The 22,081-nt window shown below is 28.9% G+C and overlaps 1 protein-coding gene across 4 annotated transcripts in view; it reads right to left on the reverse strand.

Annotated features, from left to right (window-relative positions):
- The window catches only part of LOC142319440 (uncharacterized), a 31,051-nt gene extending 13,475 nt beyond the window's left edge, over positions 1 to 17,576 (reverse strand). The window contains exons 1-4 of one of the 4 annotated variants that reach the window (XM_075356736.1): positions 17,429 to 17,576; positions 10,855 to 10,937; positions 7,707 to 7,768; positions 4,443 to 4,761 (exon numbers count right to left, since the gene is read on the reverse strand). Coding sequence is in view for 1 of the 4 variants with exons in the window: in XM_075356727.1 (XP_075212842.1) it covers positions 7,707 to 7,753 (47 nt within the window). In the remaining 3 variants the exon portion in view is untranslated. The remainder of the gene's footprint in view (positions 1 to 4,442; positions 4,762 to 7,706; positions 7,769 to 10,854; positions 10,938 to 17,428) is intronic. The other 3 variants (XM_075356744.1, XM_075356727.1, XM_075356754.1) reach the window with 3 other exon arrangements.
- Between the last annotated feature and the right edge of the window lie 4,505 nt (positions 17,577 to 22,081).

A 22,081-nucleotide genomic window follows, 5' to 3' on the forward strand; every position in this document is an offset into this window, starting at 1 on the left:
TACCTGCTTAATAAACGGACAAACATTCTTTATAAATTTAAATCTATTATCTTGTATAATTTTATTGGTAAGTATTATTAACAACTGCTTTGTTTGTTTTAATTTAATCCATTTTTCATCTAATGTGTTATTTTTTTTTAAATAAGCATTGGATTTGGAGCTGTTGTTTCAATATTTAACTCATTAACACCCATTAGGGAAGTTCAATATTTTTTCCTGAAAATCATTAAATTGCAATTTGAGCTGTGTTTGAATAACGTTATGTCTTCAAATATAATACCTATTTCAAATTGTAAGTCTTACATTGTTGTAAACATCTTTACCTTTTCATAGTCAATTGAAATACAATAAAACTATTATAAATCTCTGTTGAATACTAAAATAACCTGACAAAATCTTGTAGTATTCAATAGTATAATTATTCTTAGATCATTGATCTGTAGCCCATACTATGAATGTGATAATTCAGATCTTAACAAATGATTATATGGCATACCGGTGTACAAATGGGAGCTTTCACTCAGATCATAAAAAATTTTATTTTTAGATCAGGTTTTATACCTGTTCAGATCCATTTCTAACCTTAATGGTATTTTATCATTAATTGTTGACTTTATTGTTAATTCATTAGACCAGTTTTCTTTTGCCCATATTCAACTTCCAAAGAATGTTTTTCCTTTATTATCTAAATAAATAAGCAGACCTATACTGATACTCCTCCCAGTCATATCAACCATAATCTTTTATAGCCAAAACTTATGCTTTAAGTTAAATTTTGAAGCAGATAAAAGATTATCTTCTTTAACGTTTATATCATTCTTCATAGTCAGTTGAAAATGATGTGGATTCAAACAAAATAGTAAATTCAATAAAAACCTTACATTAATATTTGTTACATTATTGTAAATATGTAAGGACTCAAAATAATATTTCATCAAAATGTGTATTTGTAAATTTAATAAAATTGATTTGTTTTGTGTTTTCAACAGCAAAATTAATTTATATTTATTATTAATGAATAGAAGACATTTAAAATCTCTATAAAAGCCAACTTTTGCCATTTCTGTCAATATCAAATACATGATTGTGCTCACTACCCAGATAAGAAAATTTATATGTATAAATCTATGAATCAACATTAACATTTTTAGGTATCTTCTCTATAATTGATTTTTTTCTATCTTGATCAAATTTTTTTAATTCTAAAATATTCTCTATTTAAACCATGTTTCAATCATGTTTAATTCTTAAATAGGTGTAAGATTATAATATGGAACGTTTGAATGAAATAAACTTTGTCTAAAGAAAACTTGTTTGCAAATAATACCTGAGAACCTTGCATTAGGTCCATCCTTAATACAACTGGTTTCATTTTGAAGTGAGCTACTTCCTGTTTCATGCAAGAAAACCTGTCTCAGTAAGTTACTATTAGTTTGTTTTGAGTCGCTGTTTAAAGTGATTATAACAAGAAATATTTGTTTCGGTTTTACAATGTCTGACATGACAATAATTAGGAGATAAAGCTCTTTAGACTAATTGGCAAAGATATGTGAAGCAAGGGTAATTTTTTACTACCTAGATCCCAGAAGGAATGTTTTCGTAGATTTTTCACTTGCATGCCACCAAAATTTTATAATTTTTTGCCAAATTGTGTGAAATTTTATGTGTCCAAATCTAGTCTAGGTTTAAATTTGTTCAGAATTTCACTTGATTGCCGGCTCATTCAGTATAAAAATGTTAAGTTCTTTTTTGATTCAATTGTAACTAAAATTGACAAGTTATCCTAGAGAAGTTTAAAGCTTATGGCTTTCATGAATCACCTTTTGACTTCCGTCTGATTTTCCGTCTCTAATATTTCTATAATCTTTACTAATTGTTAAATATCTACTCAGCCATTTCTGTTCTAATTTATATATCTTTAATATTCTTTAATGTTTTAATCATAAATTGATGGTAACTCCTAAAACAGGACTCTTGCCCTCAAGGAATACCTAATTTTCCAAACTATTATTAAATCACAAAAATTATTATTTCATCATAAATTATCACAGTTTTGAATTAGAAAACTATAGTTACTCTTATGAGCCTGTTGTAGGTCAAAAGAAATGTTTATATAATTCATAACCTACGTCTAATTTATAACTATTGTATATTGTAAATGATATTGTATTGTTTGTCTTAAAAAGTGTATTCTTAGTTTGGAAAATAAATTATTATTAATTTACGATGGCATAAATTACTACTGTAGAAAGGACAGTTAATTAAAAATATCCATTTAATGATTCCAGTGGTCCTGTATTGTTATAAACTAGTTTATTAATATTATTTCTACAATACCTAAAAAACACTTGGATAAAATAGTTGAAATAATGTTAAGTTTTGTATTATCATTCTTTACTTATTTCACAATTAAATTAAAGTTAATGAAAAGAGTACCTGTCTGTATAGCAACTGCTCTTTGATGATGAAAATATTAATAAACATAAATTAATTAAATATGAATAAATTAAAATGACATAATAATATGAATTGTTGTGAACCCAATTCCAATGTTGAATAATGTCTGTATCTCAAATAATTCCTTTTTCTGGTATTAATCATAAATTAAAGTATTGATTTGTAGAACCTTTAACATCCATGATCAGAGGACAAAAAAATCTTCAAATAAAAACTACCTTTGTGCCATACCTTGGTTAGGAGTATTTATTCTGTCTATTAACCTTGCTGGTTCACATTTAGTAGAAAATAAAATACATTGTTCAGTTATTTTAAAAATATATATTTTGATAAGTCATAAAGATAATTACATGTTTCACATTTTAATTTAATTTGTATTATATTGTTGAAAAATACAAGGTGCTGCTATTAAATAACGAGACTAATGCTGTAAAGTACTTTATTTTAAATTTATATGTATTTAGTTATTATCCCCCTCAATATACATCCCTCCACTATCTCTACAACACTCCAATTTTCCATTGTTCAAAACAGTGCTGGAAGTTTTCTTCTGTGTACTGTTTCATGTCGCATTTTTTTTCACAGCTTCAATGGTCTGAAATTTTGTTCCTTTTAACGCAGATTTGACCTTGGGGAACAGATAAAAGAAATATGGTGCCAGGATAAGCGAATAAGGCAGATGGTCTAACATGGGATGCTATACTTGACTAAAAACGTCTTAACAGACACTGCAGTGTGAGCCGGTGGATTGTCCTGAGATGAAGAACCCACGACTTGTTCTTCCACAATTCAGGTCATTTTTTTCTTATTTTTTCACGGAGTTGAGCAAGGACCTTGAATAAAGAGATGAATAGTTAACTGATGGTCAGATTAGATCAGATTACCAATTTTTTCAATATTTTTAACAGTTTTTGATGTGGAAGGGCGACCCGGGCAAATATCATCTTCAACGTCTTCTTGGCCATCTTGGAAACACTTAAACCACCCAAAAACCCGTGCACATGATAAACATTCATTGTCATATAATTTTTTTAATAAAAGATAAGTTTCAGCAGCAATTTTTCCAAGTTTTGTATGAAATGTCACGGCAATTTTTTTCTCTAATAAAACACTAATAATTTTTTCATCAAAACAAAATTTTTTTCCGGCAGACAAAGGCCACAGCTAGACTAAAATGTCTACAAAAACTGGAGTGACAACAATCAAAAGAGAAGGCTTCACACTACACAGCCGTTGGTCGTATGAATTTGGCGCATGCACAGATCTTCTGTAGCAGCATTAGTCTTGTTATTTAATAGCCACACCTTGTATATGTAATTTACTGTATGAACATGTTAACTATATGATGTGTAAATTTGGACTAAACAATATTAGAATTAGATACATTGTTATATTATTAAATATCAGCTGTTAACAAACCCAATTGAATTGTAACAGCTTTTATACTTCACATGAATAAGAAGAAGGCGGTTATTTCCTTATTTATAAAATAATAAGGAGGAAATGATACATGGGTCTGAACACCTATCTTACCACCTGAAATGTATAGTACTGCATATTTCCAACATTTAACAATACAGTCCAAGAATTATTTTGTTAAAACCAATTAATCAGCATTATATACTACTTTTATTTTAATTATTTTCATTTTACACTTTCAAAGAGATCTCTGCTCCTTCGGATGAAAAAATTTTAGTAAACTATTTATAAAACATTAAAAACCACACAGAAAGATCTGTAAATTACTATATTATTTGTCATTTATTCATTTTAAATCATTATCCCATAACATATGCAGAAATAACAATAAGTGACAGGCATAGTCACAAAATTTACATAAAATAACACAAAACAACAATGTCACAAACTTATACCAAAATTACCAATATAACACACTATTTCCAAACATACCCAGTAACAAATTACAAATAGAGCATAATTAAATATAATTTCCATAATATCAAACATATTTTACAATTATTAACCTTTTTTGAGTATCCGAAAAATGATGAAGATGAAAAACTATTGCTCATCAGACAAATATTCGCTAACCGAATAATATTTGTCCATCTAAGAACTTCACAAAACCCTCCTAAATCCTTTCTGATTGGCTTGAATTTTAATATGTGGCAGCAGCTTATTATAAAGATATAAACCAGCATAATCTGGTACACATTCACAGGCAGATGTCATATGCTTTGGACAGAACAGAACATTTTCATGCCGGGTATGCATGGTAAAAGTATGTGTGTCAGAGTTACATTTCATCAATTCTGATAGTTTATCTTCAATAAACAGCATAGTCTGGAAAATATAAATGGATAGAAAAGTGAGGATTCTAAAATATTTAAGAGAACTCTTGCATTAATTTTACCAGGTTTTAGTTGTCAAATCATGCAAATGATCTTATTTTAGAATAAATATTTTTTACTATTAACATAATTACCCAAAAAAATAACTGTGTAATTCAAAAGGGAATAAACATATGCATAATATACCATCAACAGAGTTTTCCTGTATTATATATGATACTGTACGTAGAAAAAAATAGTTTAATTTAGATGACAGACTGAATCTGACCCTTCCAAGTAAGGGTTGTGAGACCCAGAAAATCAGTAGAGCTTGAAAATTTCAAGGCATCCATAAGTGGAATATCATTACTATTCCACGATTCAATTGAAACCTTATTGCTTGTGTTTTATTGGAATCAAATAAAAAATCATTAGCCAGAAACCGTTCGTTCATTCATTATGATAAGATCATTACTCACTAAATTAGAGAAATCAGAATAAAAGCCACAAAGATATCATCAGCTGACATAATCAGCCTCGACAGTTGCATCAAGTGTGGCAATTCATTTACATATATCTGAAGTAATATTAGCTTAAGAATTGATCCCTGAGGAACGCCATCAGGTACCAACTTGTAGATGCTACTACTGTTTAATAATATGAACACTCACATACATACATGAATACTTTTAATATAATCTTTTAAGTACGACTTAAGCAGAGTAAGAGCAACTCCAGAAACACCACAGTACTCAAGTTTCCAGAGCAGCAGCTTGTGATTCATGCATTCAAACACCACTGATACATCACAAAAGACATCAAGCGTCAGCTGTGACCCATCAAGAGCAACAATTTTTGTTAAAAACTCATTTACCACTTTAATAGTATTCTTACCTTTATGGAAACCAAACTCAGTACAATGCAACAATCTATTATTTTCAAAGTAACAGAATAACTGGGAAGCTACAGCCTTCTCAAAGACCAAAGATAATGCAGGAGGAATTGCAACTGGCTGATAATTTCAAAATCAGATTTTGAATCTTTTTTGAAAATTGGAATTATGTCAGTAAATTTGAATAAATCTAGAAAGACTCCTCCTCCTATCTTAAATGAAAAATTAATCAGACAATTGAATGGGGTAGCTATCAAAGAAAAACACTATCTTAAAACAGAATCTCATCCCAATCACAAACATTTGATGGCTTAAGGATTGTATAATAAATATTATTTCAGTCACAGACAATTTTTCAAAGATCTCAAGGGAAACATTGGCAGTGGGAAGATTCTTCAATACAGAACTTTCCTTGTTCATAATTGGTGTCATATTAATAGTCTTACATATTTTCCTAACTTGTTGATTTAAAGAATTCAAAATACTGCCAGTTACACCAACAGGCAAGAGATCCAAGAATTCATTATTGCTTTCCGACATAACTATCCACTCCCTCACAATTCTCCAGGAAGTCCTAACTTCATTCTTTGATTTTTCAACTCTATTATTAATATAATACTTATATTTTGCTACATTAATACATTCTTAAAAACTTTTCTTACAAACAGCTACATACTTCTTAAAAGAAACATCACTAGACATCCTATCCAATGCATGCAACTCCTTCCTTGCAACTGATATCCAGATGCCAGTCATCATCCAGCCTTTGTTCTCATTTTTATATTACAATTTTTTTTTTTTTTTTGTAATTGGAAAGGCAGTATTAAAATAGTTTTTAGAATTTCAAAAAAGTGTCTGTAGGTGACATCTGTATCCTGTGATCAAAAAGTCAGTTGAAATTCAGGGTTCCAAGTTTCATGTTGCAATAATCCTCTAAATGAATCAATATAATTCCTGGAGAATGGTCTCATAGTTCTTACATTAATTGTATATTATGTCTGAATGGTTTATTTAACTCTTGATAGTCTAAGGGAAAGATAGAAAGACTCATGCTAAGAGTTTTTCCGTTAAGTCTAACAAAGAACTTATCAATACAAGTACGAGATTTTAACGCAATTCTTGTTGGATCAATAAGTACTGGGGTCAAAAGATAAGAGTCAAATACATCCAGTAACTCGCGTGTTTATTAGAGTTGTTCAAAAGAAATATTATCATAATCACTTGGCAAAATAATATGAGAATTAAAATATTTTTGGTGGCAATATTTTAATAACTCCTCCAATTTTCCATAAAAGATTTTAAAGCAATTTTTATTTATTGTATTTATTAGGTATTGCTTATCTGTATAAGTATAAAATTATTACATTGAAGGTTCCAACTTAGACATGGCAACATTCAAAATATTTTTAGCTTTATTTCTACTATAATTGGCAACCAGTCTGTATCCACTTATATTGTTCAATAAAAATATTTTTTTAATTTTGGACCCAGTGCCCTTCTGACAGGCAAATTAAGTTAAATCAGGTCGCCTTGGCAAACTCTCCGAGAACAAATTAACCTCATCAATCTTACCAGACTGAGAAACACCCCTTATGTTCAAGTGAAGGATATGCAGGTCCTCAAAATCCTTTAAACAGGAATTGTCATGCACAGGGAAAAATGTTACATATCTGTTATCTATCTGCTAGTTTATGATTATATTCTGAAAACAATGAAGTTATCATATAAACCAAGAAAAGAAATTTTCCTGTTTCCAAAAAAAAAGTTTATATAATTATACCTATGTGGTAACACTGTTAACATTGAAGCAGTATGTTAAAAAGAAAGAATCACACTATCAGTCAAGCCACAAACTGAATTTACATCCCAATGTTACAATCACCAATATTATTCATACTACCGATTACAAACAAGATATTCCTTTTGTTTAACATCCCTACCCCGCAGCAGGGCATGAGCAATATAGTACAACGGTGCACCAAGGTATATACAGCTAATAGGAGATAAATGAGACAGACAGCTCCGTAAAAAGCTATACCAGCTAGCAACCAACATATATTACTTACAAATATGATGCATCTGGATTCAATTTGTCCACTGTCAGATTTGTCATTTGTTGTATCACCCCCTGTGGAGAATAAATTTATTAAGATTTACTTCAATGGGGGTAAAAATTCCTTCAACAATCAAAGAATTTCTTAATTTCTAAATCAAAGTGTTTGGGTTATGATCACCTTCTAAAAAACATTAATGCTTTATCTCAGAATCATTAAAATCTGAGGTTTTTCAGTGAGTTAGTTTTGTAGTTTCTTAATTTACATTTTATAATTATCAATCAGTCTGTTTAGCACTGAAATATTGCCTTCAAGATTTAACAATCTTGTCTCAAATTCTAATTGGAAATTTTTTTATTATACAATTCATCTTGAAGAAGTAAGCTGTCAATTTTTGTAGTTCCCAAGGATAAATCATATTGATTAAATGCAAGTGACAGCAAATTAATAAAATAACTGATAAAACAGTAAATTCTATCAGATAATATCAAAGTCAGATGGGTTAAACCATTAGTATTTCAATTAAACAAAACTAAATATTATTATTATTCATTATACACAACTTATTAGACAGCAAATGTTCCACAGGTAATTTTGATAGCAGTTATACCCTACTTGCAGATAGCAATTTTGTCCATAGACACTAGATAAGATATTAGTAAGTTAACAAGTGAATTTCATAAGATTATGAAATTGTACATCATTATCTTGAAATATTATATCAGTCACAGAAACTATTAAATAAATATAAATGTTTTACAGATTATGTAGAAAAAAAAGTTAAAAAAAAAAAAAAATACTGATTTACCAGTACATTAACCACTTGCCACTAATCACCATGACCCAAATCACTTCAAGAATAATCACTTTTAACCACTTAAGATAATAATTTATTCAAGACCGCATCACATGATTGACTCTCCCTGGTTCTACAAACCTTTCATTAACGTAAAACTGAGAAGTAAGGCTTGGTTGAGATAGAGAAGTTGACAAGTAACTGCAGTCAGTTTAACAAAATAATTACATTCTCCTGCACGGCATTTGCTAAGATGTTTATTAATATTGTGCTGTATACATCATTAAAATGTACAGTACTAAAATGGATGCAAAAAATGAGATATTTATAAAAATTAAATTAAAATCTTCATTTTGCACAAGCTGAAAAACATTTCAACTTAAGAGGGATCTACTTAATATTCTTAATTCAAAATTTTGTTAATTGGATGTTTTAGCACTTCCTTCAGTTCTATAATATTAAAGACATATTACTGTGAATTATTCATCATGGAGATTTTTTATTTCCATTTATCATTTTAATGTTTAAGATTTTCAGAGTAGTTTTTTACTAAACAGGGCAAAAACCAGAAAATAAAGCTTAATACCTACTACCTGATATAATCAAAAGGTATAGGTAGCATACACAGCAAAAATTAAATTATAAAGAAAAATTAACATAAGAATTCTGATCTCTATTGCCTAAAATTTATAAAAAAAATTCAGCTTATGATCAAGAGAATGAGTATATTATGTTAGACATACAAACTTTTATTTTCAATAAAATAAAGCAAACTGAAAAATTACATCAGATATCCCAGCCAGTGAGGTAAATAAAAAGATCCATGCAGAAGTTAATACAAAAGGTGGGTGAAATATAATGCACAATGGAATATAACGGGAGAACAAAATGTAGTACAAAATGCCAAGTGGTGGCATCTTGAACTTTCCTTTTCCTACTAATAAAATCCCAAAACTGGTTGTCCACACCTCTCATTTTCCGTTGCCAGTTTTATGGAGTCAGGTATATCTGCTATGTCAATGCGTCTTAAACTTGTATTTATTGAATTTTTAACAACAGAAAAAAGAGAATGATAGTGATATTCATCTTCATTTGTGTCATTTATGTGATGGAACTGCAGATATTAATACTGTTGAGTAAGTGGGCAAAAAATTTTCTTCAGAAATTTTCTGAAAAAAATTCTCTTGAGTGTTCTGGAATTCCAGCATGTACATATGACTTACTACCTGGAAGCTAAGTCAACTATAAATACAATGCAATACAAAGAAATGTTAAAAACACCTTAAAAAATGTGTGCGTCATATTCAATAATGTCATGACGCAGATAATTCTGCAAGATGATAATGCTCAGCTACTTTTATGGTGTGCAAATGCTGATTCTGTTGTGAGATAGAAATTTGAACTTTTTACACACTTTTATACCTTGTGATTTTCACTTCTTTCCACAATTAAAGAGGGATATTAAAGGTATTCACTTAATCAGAGATGATGAACTACAGGAAACAGTGCCAGCATCCTTCAGTGATGGAATGAGAATACTGGTTCACCATTGGGAGAAATGTATAGTTGTAAATGGTGACTACATGAAAAAAGTAAATTAAGTTTCTGTAACAATGAAATGTAGTTTTACACCATATTTACCTCTTTTATTTGTGAGTTATGAACGTCAATTGATTACATTTCAGAACTTAAATATGTTTATTCAGTCTTAAATAAAAAACATGAATAATTAAAATAACTTTCACTAATGAAAATAAAGACACATGAAAGGGAATTGGGAGAACATGTAAACCATACTTTACTAATTACCGATGGTAAGGCCAGACCAGATTAAGATGCTTCTTTACAGAAAAACGAACACATTTACTGTAATATATTTTTATGTTGTACAAAAATGACTAAGTATGATACTAAAATTTAAAAGTAAATAAATACAAACAAAGTTAAAATTAAACACATTTAACTTTGAAAACAAGTTTAATAAACAAAGTTTATTAAATAGGAAATTTGAATACCACATTGAGTAAAGAAATGAAAATCTGACCTCAATGGCAAGGGAAATGTACAAGTGCAAGTTATGTGCATGAATATGGGTTGTCAAAGAGAATGTGTGTCGTCAATGTGAACATTGTTTTGTCTCCAGATATATCCACTTAACCAATCTCTATTAATGTAATAAAAATAAACTGTTTTATAAGATTTGGAAGCAAACAAACATTAAATTAGATTTGTGTTCTGTTTTTTTTTTACTTTCAATTATTATTAATTAGGAATCAACTATTAATTTTATTTATTTTTAATATTGAATGATTTCATAGATTTCACTTTTCAGAGTTCTAATTGAAAAAAATTCATTAAGCTTACCTTTCTTATTAACTTCTGCTTTTTAATCCATAGCCATACAATTTCAATTTTAAAGGCAGCACCTTCAAATTTTTTAATAATATCTAAAACCAGAAAACAATCTTAACCTGACATCACAATTTATACATAACATATACATCTATAAATCAATCATATAATTTTTAAAATCACAAGCCTCCATTTAAAAATGATATTGCAATTAAAATTACAAAACCTTTTCTTTTTATAAGATTTACTTTACAGATTAATTCCTGCTGTCTAATATCATAAGTATTTAGAAGATTTCACAAAACAAATAAAAAAGCATAATATCATACTGCCATGATAATATCAAGGTAGTATAATACCAGCTGATGGCTATCATCGTTATAATTTTGCAACAGTAGGAAAAACGTTATTTGAAAATAATTTGTAAAATACAAATATATATAGAAACTTTGTTGATCTAATCAATGTGGGCTAAACCCAGTGTGAATACTGAAATTCCAAATTATTAAAAAACTATTTTAAATCAAAGTTTTTGTGTCTGCATTAAAATTTGATATGTAACTTAATACTTCAAACAAACACTCAGCAAAAGAAAAATGCATCTGAATGCAAAAATTAGGGATATATAAACATAAAAACCAACACTAGTAAACAAGTACTTACTTTATCACAACATTTTCAAAGAAATATGTAAAACAAATGTAATCAACAAAGTAATCTATATATATAAAAATCAATGTCTGTTTGTCTGTCTGTTCCAACTGAACTCTAGATCTACCTGACAGATTTGTCTAAAAGTTTGCACACCTAAACTTTGAAGCCCTGCGGTGAACATAGGCTAATTTTTTTGGACCTCCAACATAACGAAAATTTTACAACTAAATTTAAAACACTTTATTTCTTCCTTAAAACTTATTTAATTTTCAAAATGACTTTGATTTTCAAGAAAAATTTAATTTTTAGCTAACATTTTTTTTCAACATTGAATTGATTAATTTTGAAAAGGGCTGAAGTTTTAACGTACAATTCCTAAGTTTCAATTGATTTAGCGCACATGCATATGTAATTTTTACGATTCATTCATTTACAATCTTTTACAGCTGTTTAACAACATAAATAAATAGCTGCTTTTGTTTATCATGTGTGTGTGTGTTACTACTAATTTAAAGTGTGTAAAGTATTTAACTGCAATCTTTTAAATTCTGTGATCTTTTTCAAACATCATACCATGCCTAAAAGACATTCTTCAATTGAGAGAAATACAAAAAAAGCACGTATGATGAAAACTGTTCGTGCGGCAGAGACTGAAAACGAAAGACAGTCAACATTGGAAAGCGACCGAATACACACAGCCCAATCCCGTTTGACTGAAACAACTGAGCAATGGGAAATAAGTTTAGAAAGCAACCGAATACGCACAAATCAATCCCGCTCAACTGAAACAACTGAGCAACAGGAAATGCGATTAGGTTTGAGGGCGCAGCCGCCATGGCAGTAAATTAAAAAAAATGGATTTTCTGATATCAGGTAATGTATCTAAATTGCATGAAATTTTTTCTAAAAGCATTAAGCTCTTAACTTGGAGTAAAGTTGATAACATCAAAAATTCTCCAGTTCAACAAAGAACTTTGGAAACCTGGAAAACCAAAGCGCCGAGCAAAGCGAGGCCTGGCTGGGAGGTATGGCGAAGCTGGGCCGAGCAGCTAGTAGGAGTAATAAAAATAGTTGCTTCAATATAAACAAAATAATACTTCAAATAATAAAACTAATTACTTAGATATAAAATCTAAGTTAACTGTTTTTGAACTGGAGATACTAGTCTCTCTGGAATATTTCCTGTTATTCCACACTATAATGACTGTGTGATGTATAATCCAAAAGCACTGCTGATATTATTTCAGATGACTATAGACTAATATGCTCGTATTATTATGTATAGTAATACCAAATCCATTACATTAGGCTGAGCTGGGTCATTATTCCTCTATTAGTTAGTCATTAAAACTTTACCCATCAAGAGGATGTCAAAAGTCACATTCGAGGTATTCCATTTTAATTCAAAAAATTTTCAAATATTTTATCGCATCACTATTTTTGATTTTGATGATATTTGGTATATGATAACTACCCACCTTACAGTGGCCAAAAAGTATACTTTTTATTTAAAAAGTTTTTTTTTTCTTGAGTAATAGATTATTTTCTAAATTGCCAACAATTAAGTACAGTAATTTTCATCACTTTTTCCATGAGCTGCAGCATTATTTTTTTTTTTTTACATCAAACAAGGGCTTTTTTGGAAAGAGTAAAGATGGAACTTCATCTTAGTGTACTCAAAATTCATTTTGTTACATAACAAATCTTGTAATGTTTTGTGAGTTGTTTACAATTTTTTTTTTTCAAATTTTGGGCCCAAAATAAGTAATGAAGGGCTTAGGGTAACAGGCCTGTTTTTTACCTTTCAACTCTTAGATACTAGTAATACTTATGGCCTCCAAATCGTGCAATTTTAAAAATGTCTCATTTTTGGGGCCCAAAAACCACATGTGGACAGGAGGCAAAAATCTGAAACCTTTACAGCCAGTCGTAAGTACTTTTTATGTACTTTAAAACCATATAAAATTTATTTTGTTGCTCAAAGGCATTGACGAAGGGTTCTATTTAATTTTAATTATTCTGGAATTTTTGCTTTATTTTATCTACATTAATCATAACTACAGAGTGACTGAAAAATAGACCCTCACAAAAACAACATATACAGAGGCTTACATGTCGGATTTTTAATAAATTGCGAAATATTCTTATCTTTTAATTTATTACTCCTCTGATATTGTCAGGCAATATTCTCCCTAAGTCAAAGATGATCATCATTTTGTTTATTTGTTTTTTGTTGCCAATCATTTAATTGTTCTTTGGTTTGAAATAAATCTGATCTTAATTTGTACACACGTTCTCTCTCCTATGATAACAGGACAATTTTCTTTGGTTATTTATTAAAAAATGTTTAAGCAAAAATTCAAAATAACTACCAAAAACAGAAACCCAACAAAATTGAAGAATAAATCTTCTGAACCAAAACTATACCTTTTGACAAGTTTTTAAAAGATAATTATATAAAACGATATACCAAAAAATTTATAATTAAATAAAACATTTAAGCATTAAATATGGAAAGGGGTAAACATAACTTCTGCTAAAACATAACATTTTCTAATATAGAAAGCAAATTATTTTTTGTTCAGAAAAAATGGGGGGTGCATTTAACAGACAACACTTAAAGGTAAATTTGTAAGCAACATTTCCTACAGTAAAATATGTTTAATCACGCATTACAATTTAAAAAAAGATATCAGATTATTTTGGATATGTTTTATTTAAACTTAACTTTAGATTACTTGTGAACTGACATCTCCACTTGAGATTAGGAATCATTTTCAAATTGGCTCAAATCATTTTGAGCCAATAATTTATCTCTTTTGTAAGAGAAGTTACCACAGTGATGTTGAAAATGGTATCCATCTTAGGAAGCAATTTGGAAACCCCTTTGGCATGTACTCTAGGAATATATTATATCTATGTAATGTTTGTTCATTGAATATGTTGCTTTCATCAAATTTCAAATATTAAACAATGCTGATAAGAGGTCTGTTCAGAAAATAACTGAACTTTATTTTTTTAAACTTTATTATTAATTTTACAGATTATTGGTGCTTGTCCCCATGAAAGTACTCCTCTCCCATATTCGCACACTTTTCCCAATGATAATTCCACTTCACAAAGCAGTGCTGGATAACTTTTGAATTGGCCTTTAAGATCCATGATAAATTTGGTTTAATGTCATCAGTCTTAAAATGGCATCCTTTTATCACAGATTTTAATTTTGGAAATAAGAAAAAAAATTGCAAGCCAGGTCTGGCAAGTAGGAAGGTTGAGGGAAAACACAAAATCTGAATTTAAAAAATCTGACACAAAACTGATGAACTGACAAAGCTCAGGGTACAGGCATGTTATCATGGTGCATGAGCTGTCTCACTACAACTGTGGTCTCTTTTTGCTGATTTTTTCACATAACCATAGTAAAATGTCTTGGTAGTTCACATGATTCACTGTTTCACCTTGAGGCAAGAATTCAAAATGCTAATTCCATTAAAATAAAAAAAACCAGAGAGCATCACTTTGACATTGCATTGAGACTGACATGCTTTCTTGGAGCATGGAAATCCTTTGTCAATCCATTAAGATGACTGAACTTTTGTCTTGATGTTGTAACCATAAACCCAAAAGCCATAAGCCATAAGCCATAAAGCTTTCATGAAAGCTTTTTATGAAAGCCATAAGCTTACATTGTCACTGGCTTGTTCAAGAAGTTGCTGACAAGCCTCAACTTGATGTTCTGCTGTTCAGTCATCAAACGAGGAACAAACTTTGTTGCAACTCAATGCATGTTCAATTTTTCAGTCAAGAGTCATGGCATGATCCGATTGAGATACTAACCTCTTCTGCAAGATCTCTAACAGTCAATCAATGCACGCATCAATCGTTAATTTTCTGAACATGGGTGTCATCAGTTCAAGTCAAAGGCCTTCCAGGTTGAGGGTCATCTTCAATCGATTAACAACCACTTTTAAATCATGAAAACCACTCATAACATTGTGTACAACCCAGAGCATCATCTCCATAAACTTGTTTAAAAGTTGAAACGTTTCTGTGAAATTTTTCCCCAGTTTCACGCAAAATTTTACACTGTATCGTTGCTACTGAAAATTGCTACTAACACTTAAACATGTTGCACTCAAATAACAATAACATGAAAACTAAACTAGATATCAACAATCCAAGGACATGGGTTATAGAGGAGGTTATGTGGAACACAATACTGCCAACCACACATCACTAAATATCTCTGTAAGCGCGTAATTAAAAATATTGGGTTATTTTCTGAACAGACCTTGTATACTGATTTTTTTGGTCATATGTGTAACAGATTTGAAAAATATATACAGATTAAAATGTATATATTGAAATTAACCATCTTTGCACGTGAAGTGATCTTAAATCTCTTAGAATTACTGTCACCAAAATGTTCAGCTGCACACAGAATTAAATACTTGCTACATTTTTCATTATAAGTTCATTACAATATTTTTGAATAATCTTATTCAATTGGAAATTTGTACTAACACATTGATTAAATTACCGATCTTTAATTTTTTTTACTGAACAGTTCCTCTTTAAGTGGTAACCAGGAAAAGCAAGCATTTTACTATTTCAGTGGTTTCCATTTTATAAAGACTTTGCTAAGGAAAGTAGTTGGCCTAATGTAAATAGTCAGGATCTTTTAATACTATTATCAGATCATCGTTTAGTTTTACAACTTTCCATCTATCATTAGCATGTATGCAGTTTAGTTAAGCTGAATAAGTTACAGGACAATCATTTCTCACTTCAATATAACTCTAGGTAATAAAATGTATAACCTAATTATATGTTACAGGATAGCGTTTATGAACTTCAAGATAGTTGTTACATTTAACACTGTTATATTTCACTACAATGGTTTTGGTGAAACAAGCTTACAGGGTTAAAAAATCAAAAGTAATTAGCATAATTACATAAAATGCAATAAATCCAAATATAATTTTTCAGTAAAGAATTAGTTCACTAAAAAGGATCCTATCCAAACTAAAGCAAATGAACTGGAATATTTTATAGTGATAACGTATTTATGTATTTTAGTGTATTATTAAAATTGTCAAACTTCTACACTATTCATAGTCAATAATCAACATAATTCAATTGGAAAAAATTTGAAGGTAAGGAGGCAAAATTAATTAGCTCCATTATATTACTATAATATCAGAACGTAACATTTAACTGAAAAAATATGAAATATGTTAAATGAACGTATCCATTTAACAGTTTAAATGGATTTAAACTGTTTTATAGTAAAGTAAGTTAGTAAGTAAGTTTTATAGTAAATTATAAGATTTTCTAACAGATTTTAATATGGCAAACAAAAACTAAACATCTCTATATTTAAAGATTTTATTAATATCTAAGCAGAAGTTACAAATGATCATTAGATCAAGGGTTCTTCATAACTAGTACTCTTTCTTGGTAATCGTAAATAAATGTTCATTAGACATATGTAAATGTTTACATTTAAAACTGTCAACATCAGAAGATTTATTACTACCAAAATAAAACAAATAACTTTAAAAATTATGAAAAAACCAATAACGTTCTGTTAGTATTAAATTGCTGTACTGAACTCAGTTGCCATTTTAATAGAAATAAAATTTAATCATTGACCCAGAGTACTCCATTAAACGAAAACATAACCTAAAGCCTAATTTGAAATGAAATTCAAAAAATGTATATCTATAAATATTCACAAAATTAGTAAAATGTAAATCAGCTAATGCCGACTGCAAGTTTTAGGCAAAAAGTACGTACTTTTATTTTTATATAAATCATGAACACGAACATAACTAAAATGCAGTACAGATAATTATAATATTAGAAATGTAAGCACAAGTACAACATTAACATATTTCTGATTTTGTCAGAGTCTAAGAAAATCAATTACCTTTGGTGTTATGTCACGTCATTTTTGGTTTTTGAAAACAGAATTTCATACACAGCACAAAACTGCCCACAATTTATATTTTCAATTGATATAATTTTGATTAACGAACGTAAAGATCAATGGACTGGATAATATAGAGACTGCGTTCCAATCATCCCCCAGAAGCATCTACCAAGGAGTATTTTGTTACAAAGAGATAAAGGTAAACCTTATCTACTTAAATATAACAAACTCAACTTAAGTAAATAATTATAACTCATATTAATAGCATTAGAGTATTATATTTTAATTTATGCTACAACCTTTCATAATTTCTACCGTGAATGAAAAAAATTCATCAATTAAAGTATTCTATACAGGGAAATCTATCTGCATTAGCGCTATGGTGTAATAAGTTGTAAGTAAAAAAAATGCACGTTAAAAAACTTATTGATAGAAAAATGAAGTAAATTGGAAGAAGCATTGGACCTTTGAACAAAGTGTATTAACTACAGCTAAAATAAATGTTAAAAATTTATTTGCAGCATAATCAACGGTAGAATCAGTTTATAAGCTAGCTAACATGATCAAACAAAAAAGGTGCGCTACTTGTATTGTGCCCTGTCAGGAGCCGAAAATAAAAATAAAAAATTGACTTATTTTGTGTACTTTACTTCTGTTGTCTGCGTTCATCTTTTACATTTAACATTCTGTCATGTATTTCATTTTTAATTACATATTTTGTAAATATTAATATTGGTCTTAGTCCCTTTATAATAAAACACATAATTATATAGATTAATACTGAATGCTTTATTCAACCTTCGTCTTTCCAAATCTTTTCACAAGATTATATCAAAACTTTTTACTCTTTATTACCCCTCTTAAATTCACTTTGTACTGTATCAAGTCATCTAATATTTTACACATTACCAGCACATATTGTTAGTCTGGTCTTATAGTCAATATTTCTAAGCATAAAATCTACACACAACCCCATTTAAACAGTAGAAAATTTCTTATTAATCTGAAACCAGTTCAAACAGTAAATATCCATTTAGTGTTGACGAAATTACCTCTATCTTAAAAAATTCATAAATATTATTATTGGCTCTTCAAATGCAAGTAATAAATTACTTTTATAAATTTTTTATAAAAATTGGCACTTTGTTTTAGATAGAACGATATAGCCATTTCAGTTGGAATGGAACCATATTCAATAAGAACAATCAGTATTATTTAAATTGTTAAGGAGAAAATGTAGCTTCTGCAACAATCTACATGATACCTGTAACATGTTACTACTGAAGATGGTTCCATTGGAACTAAAATGGCTGTTTAGTTTTGTATAAAATAAAGAGCCAATTTTTGGAAAATTTATAAAAATGTTATTATTTGTAACAATTGGTAAATCAAACTCAAGAAGTTTAACAAATAAATTACTTGTTTAAAGTATTTCCCAATCATCATAAGACTTTCAATTATATTTTCTCCAGAAAAAAAGTTTTGCGCTTTCTTAATAATGTTATAGTTTAACTTCATTATTATCTGTGTTTTTTTTAAATATCTGTAGAAAAATGAGCAAAATTGATGTTTAGATTATTCAACAAACATATTAAAAATTCATTGATAAATTCTTTAATAGGAATAATTTGTTTGTTGACAAAGTAATAATTTTTAGATATTTTCAAATTACATTTATAAAAAAAAACTTTCTAGTTTGGTGAACTCAGCCTTAAACCATTCATCACTCTTTTTACAATAAAAAAACAATTACCAAGTTATTAAAGATTAAACACTGTTTTCAGTTTGTTAAAAACATAACCTACTGACCATAAGTAACTGTAAAATATTGGGGTTATTTTTTTTAGCATATCTACTTATTTCTAATATTTGTACAATGCCCAATTATCTATCAAACTGAATTAAGTATGTTTTTTTACTTATTTACTTTAATACAAAAAAATTGTTATTTTTGTGAACACTTCGGTAATGTGCCCACACCCCAGTGTTTCTAGTATTAACACCACATTTATGTGTACCTATTGAAGTATTTATGTATCTAGTGTAATATTAATGCCTTAATTTTCCTGCAATTAATCCTGCTTACAAAATAATAAAATGTTAACTTTTTATTTATTTTATTCCCTTAAGTTTTTTACTTAACCCATGATTATTATTGTTTGTCAGATTTCATTATTTTGTTTTTTAGACTGAATTTCACTTGAACCTATACTATTTATTATTTACTCTAAATTAATTCTAATGTTTCTGCTAAAAGAATTAGGTTAACCAAATTTTGTATTTTTATGCACTCCCTCTGCGAAGGGACTGCATTATAACCTCCAAATACTGTAGCACCATCAGGTGCACTCCTACTAGCCCTTCAGTAGATAGACTGAAAGGGAATTGTGTTGGGAGAAGGATGCAAATGCCTTGCTAATCTCCCAACGAATAATCCAAGTAAACATATTTCAAACCCCCATCTCTTTCCATCTTAAGATAAAACAAATATATAATAGCCACTGAAAATTAAATACCTACCAGAAAATTAGAAAGGTCCAGCAGCAAAGAACTAATGTCCAGGTTCTGTGATGAATAGAGGGATAAAAATCCCCTAATACCTTTGCATTCCGTTCAGTTCCAAAAACCGATAATTTGTGTTTCTTTTTCAAAGTGTAGCAAATTTTTGTTTATCCTACTTTAAAAATAAAAACTTTTGCTATGAAAACAGAGCCAAATTTTAGAATAAATCTTTGATAGTTTAAATATGTTATCAGTTATCATTGTGACTGTTTTCAATGGCTAAAGTTACTGAAAAATCTCATGGAAGAGGTTGCTAAATGCTTAACAGTAAATTAGAATGACTTTTTACTGAAGACGGTTTCAAAAGTAACTGAAAACATTTAAAGTTATTAAAAACTTAGCATTAATTGTGGTCCTGTTTATCAGTACAAAAGTTTATATTTTAAGATATAAATTGTCATTGTCCAACATCATGGATGAAAACAAAGCTGATTTTTATATCTATACTTTGTTTTACATAAGTGAGAAAAACTGAATCATAAGTGGGCTAGAAAATCCATTAAAAAAATAAATTAATAATAAAGAGTATGTCAATTAAGCATTTGCTGTGGTTAGTATACAATTAACCTAAGTCTGACAAAACACTGATATCTTTAACATGAGTGTATAGTGAATCCACACAATAGTGAATGTAGAGCCTTCATCTACTAGCAACTATATTGTTTTGAAAATTAAAATTTATAAATCTGACCATTGCAAACTTATTTTTGAAGTAGTTAAGTAAATTCTGTAATGAAATAACAGGCTGGGACTTGGCTTAACCTACAACACAAGTAAACTAAGTAAATGTCCTTTTTTGTATTTAGAATGAACAAATGATGATGAATTTTATACTAAAAAAAAAAAAACCATTAGCTAACATTCAGTTGGGTTATTCAAAATTTTAATATTTTGAAAATGAGAAAATATTTAATGTCCTCCTTTCACTAAAAATAAAATGTCTAATCCTATACCTTCAAAGTACGGCATTAGAAGACTGTTTGTATCCAAAATCAAAAGGGTGGATTAATTAATGAGCAAAAAAAATGCACAGCAGCACTGAACATTTTTTTTACAAATTTGCTTCAAGGTTACACAATCTGGTTCCACTACACTGCATGAGAAAAACTTAAAAATAACATTAAAGAAATATTTGTATAATTCATATTTTGATATTGTGACGGGCCAGTGTCTTACTTATTAGTATTCGTGTTACATAATATCCAGATTGAGCAACAACTCCAAATTCAAATAGTGTATTCAGCTAAGTATTTAAGATAAGCATAATCTACAAAGTTTTCTCAAGATATTAGTAATTATAACTCCAATAAAACTTTTGAATCCATCCTGTTCAGATGATATGTTTATTGAAATTTTATTTCACAACTACAGAAGTTAAACAGCAGAACTTATTTTATAACTATCAGTAGTTGAACAGCAGAAATAAATTTTAAGAGATTACTCTCTCTCTCTCTCTCTCTCTCTCTCTCTCTCTCTGTGTGTGTGTGTGTGTGTGTGTGAATATTATATATATATATATATCACAAAGTTCTCCAGAGGCTTTCATAACCTATTCTATTAGTGAAAAAAATTAAAAAAGTTAATATAAAAAATGTCCAACAATCCTTCGTTTGCAAGTTACGGCTAATGAAAGAATTTGCTTTTTTCAGCTACCTCGGTGAAATGAGGGCATAATGTAGTTTTTAATTTGATAAGGGGCAGAATTATTTCTAATACTTTTTAATCTGAAAATTTCAATAAAATAGGCCCGAGAACCGTATCTGCAGCAGTTTTTGAAAAAATATTTGGTAAAAACCAAGAAGTTGGGGTAAAAATCTCTGGTTTTTTTTTATGTTTGACGTACAGTAACTTTGTTAAATGTGTAATAAACAGATAAAGCTTTTAAACAAAACTTGTAGAGAATTTAATTCTGAATAAAATGTAAGATAAGATGAGTGAAATAAAGAAAAATTCTAATTTTATTTCAAGACAGCACTTTACTATACTTGTAAAAAAGTACTTATTTAATGTAAACAAAAACCAAATTATTTTTTGGCGATGTGAAAAATTTGAAAAAACAAAACAAAATTTACCGTTAAAAAATTACAA

The sequence above is a fragment of the Lycorma delicatula genome, chromosome 1 (genome assembly GCF_047948215.1).
Source record: "Lycorma delicatula isolate Av1 chromosome 1, ASM4794821v1, whole genome shotgun sequence".
Lineage (NCBI taxonomy): Eukaryota > Metazoa > Arthropoda > Insecta > Hemiptera > Fulgoridae > Lycorma > Lycorma delicatula.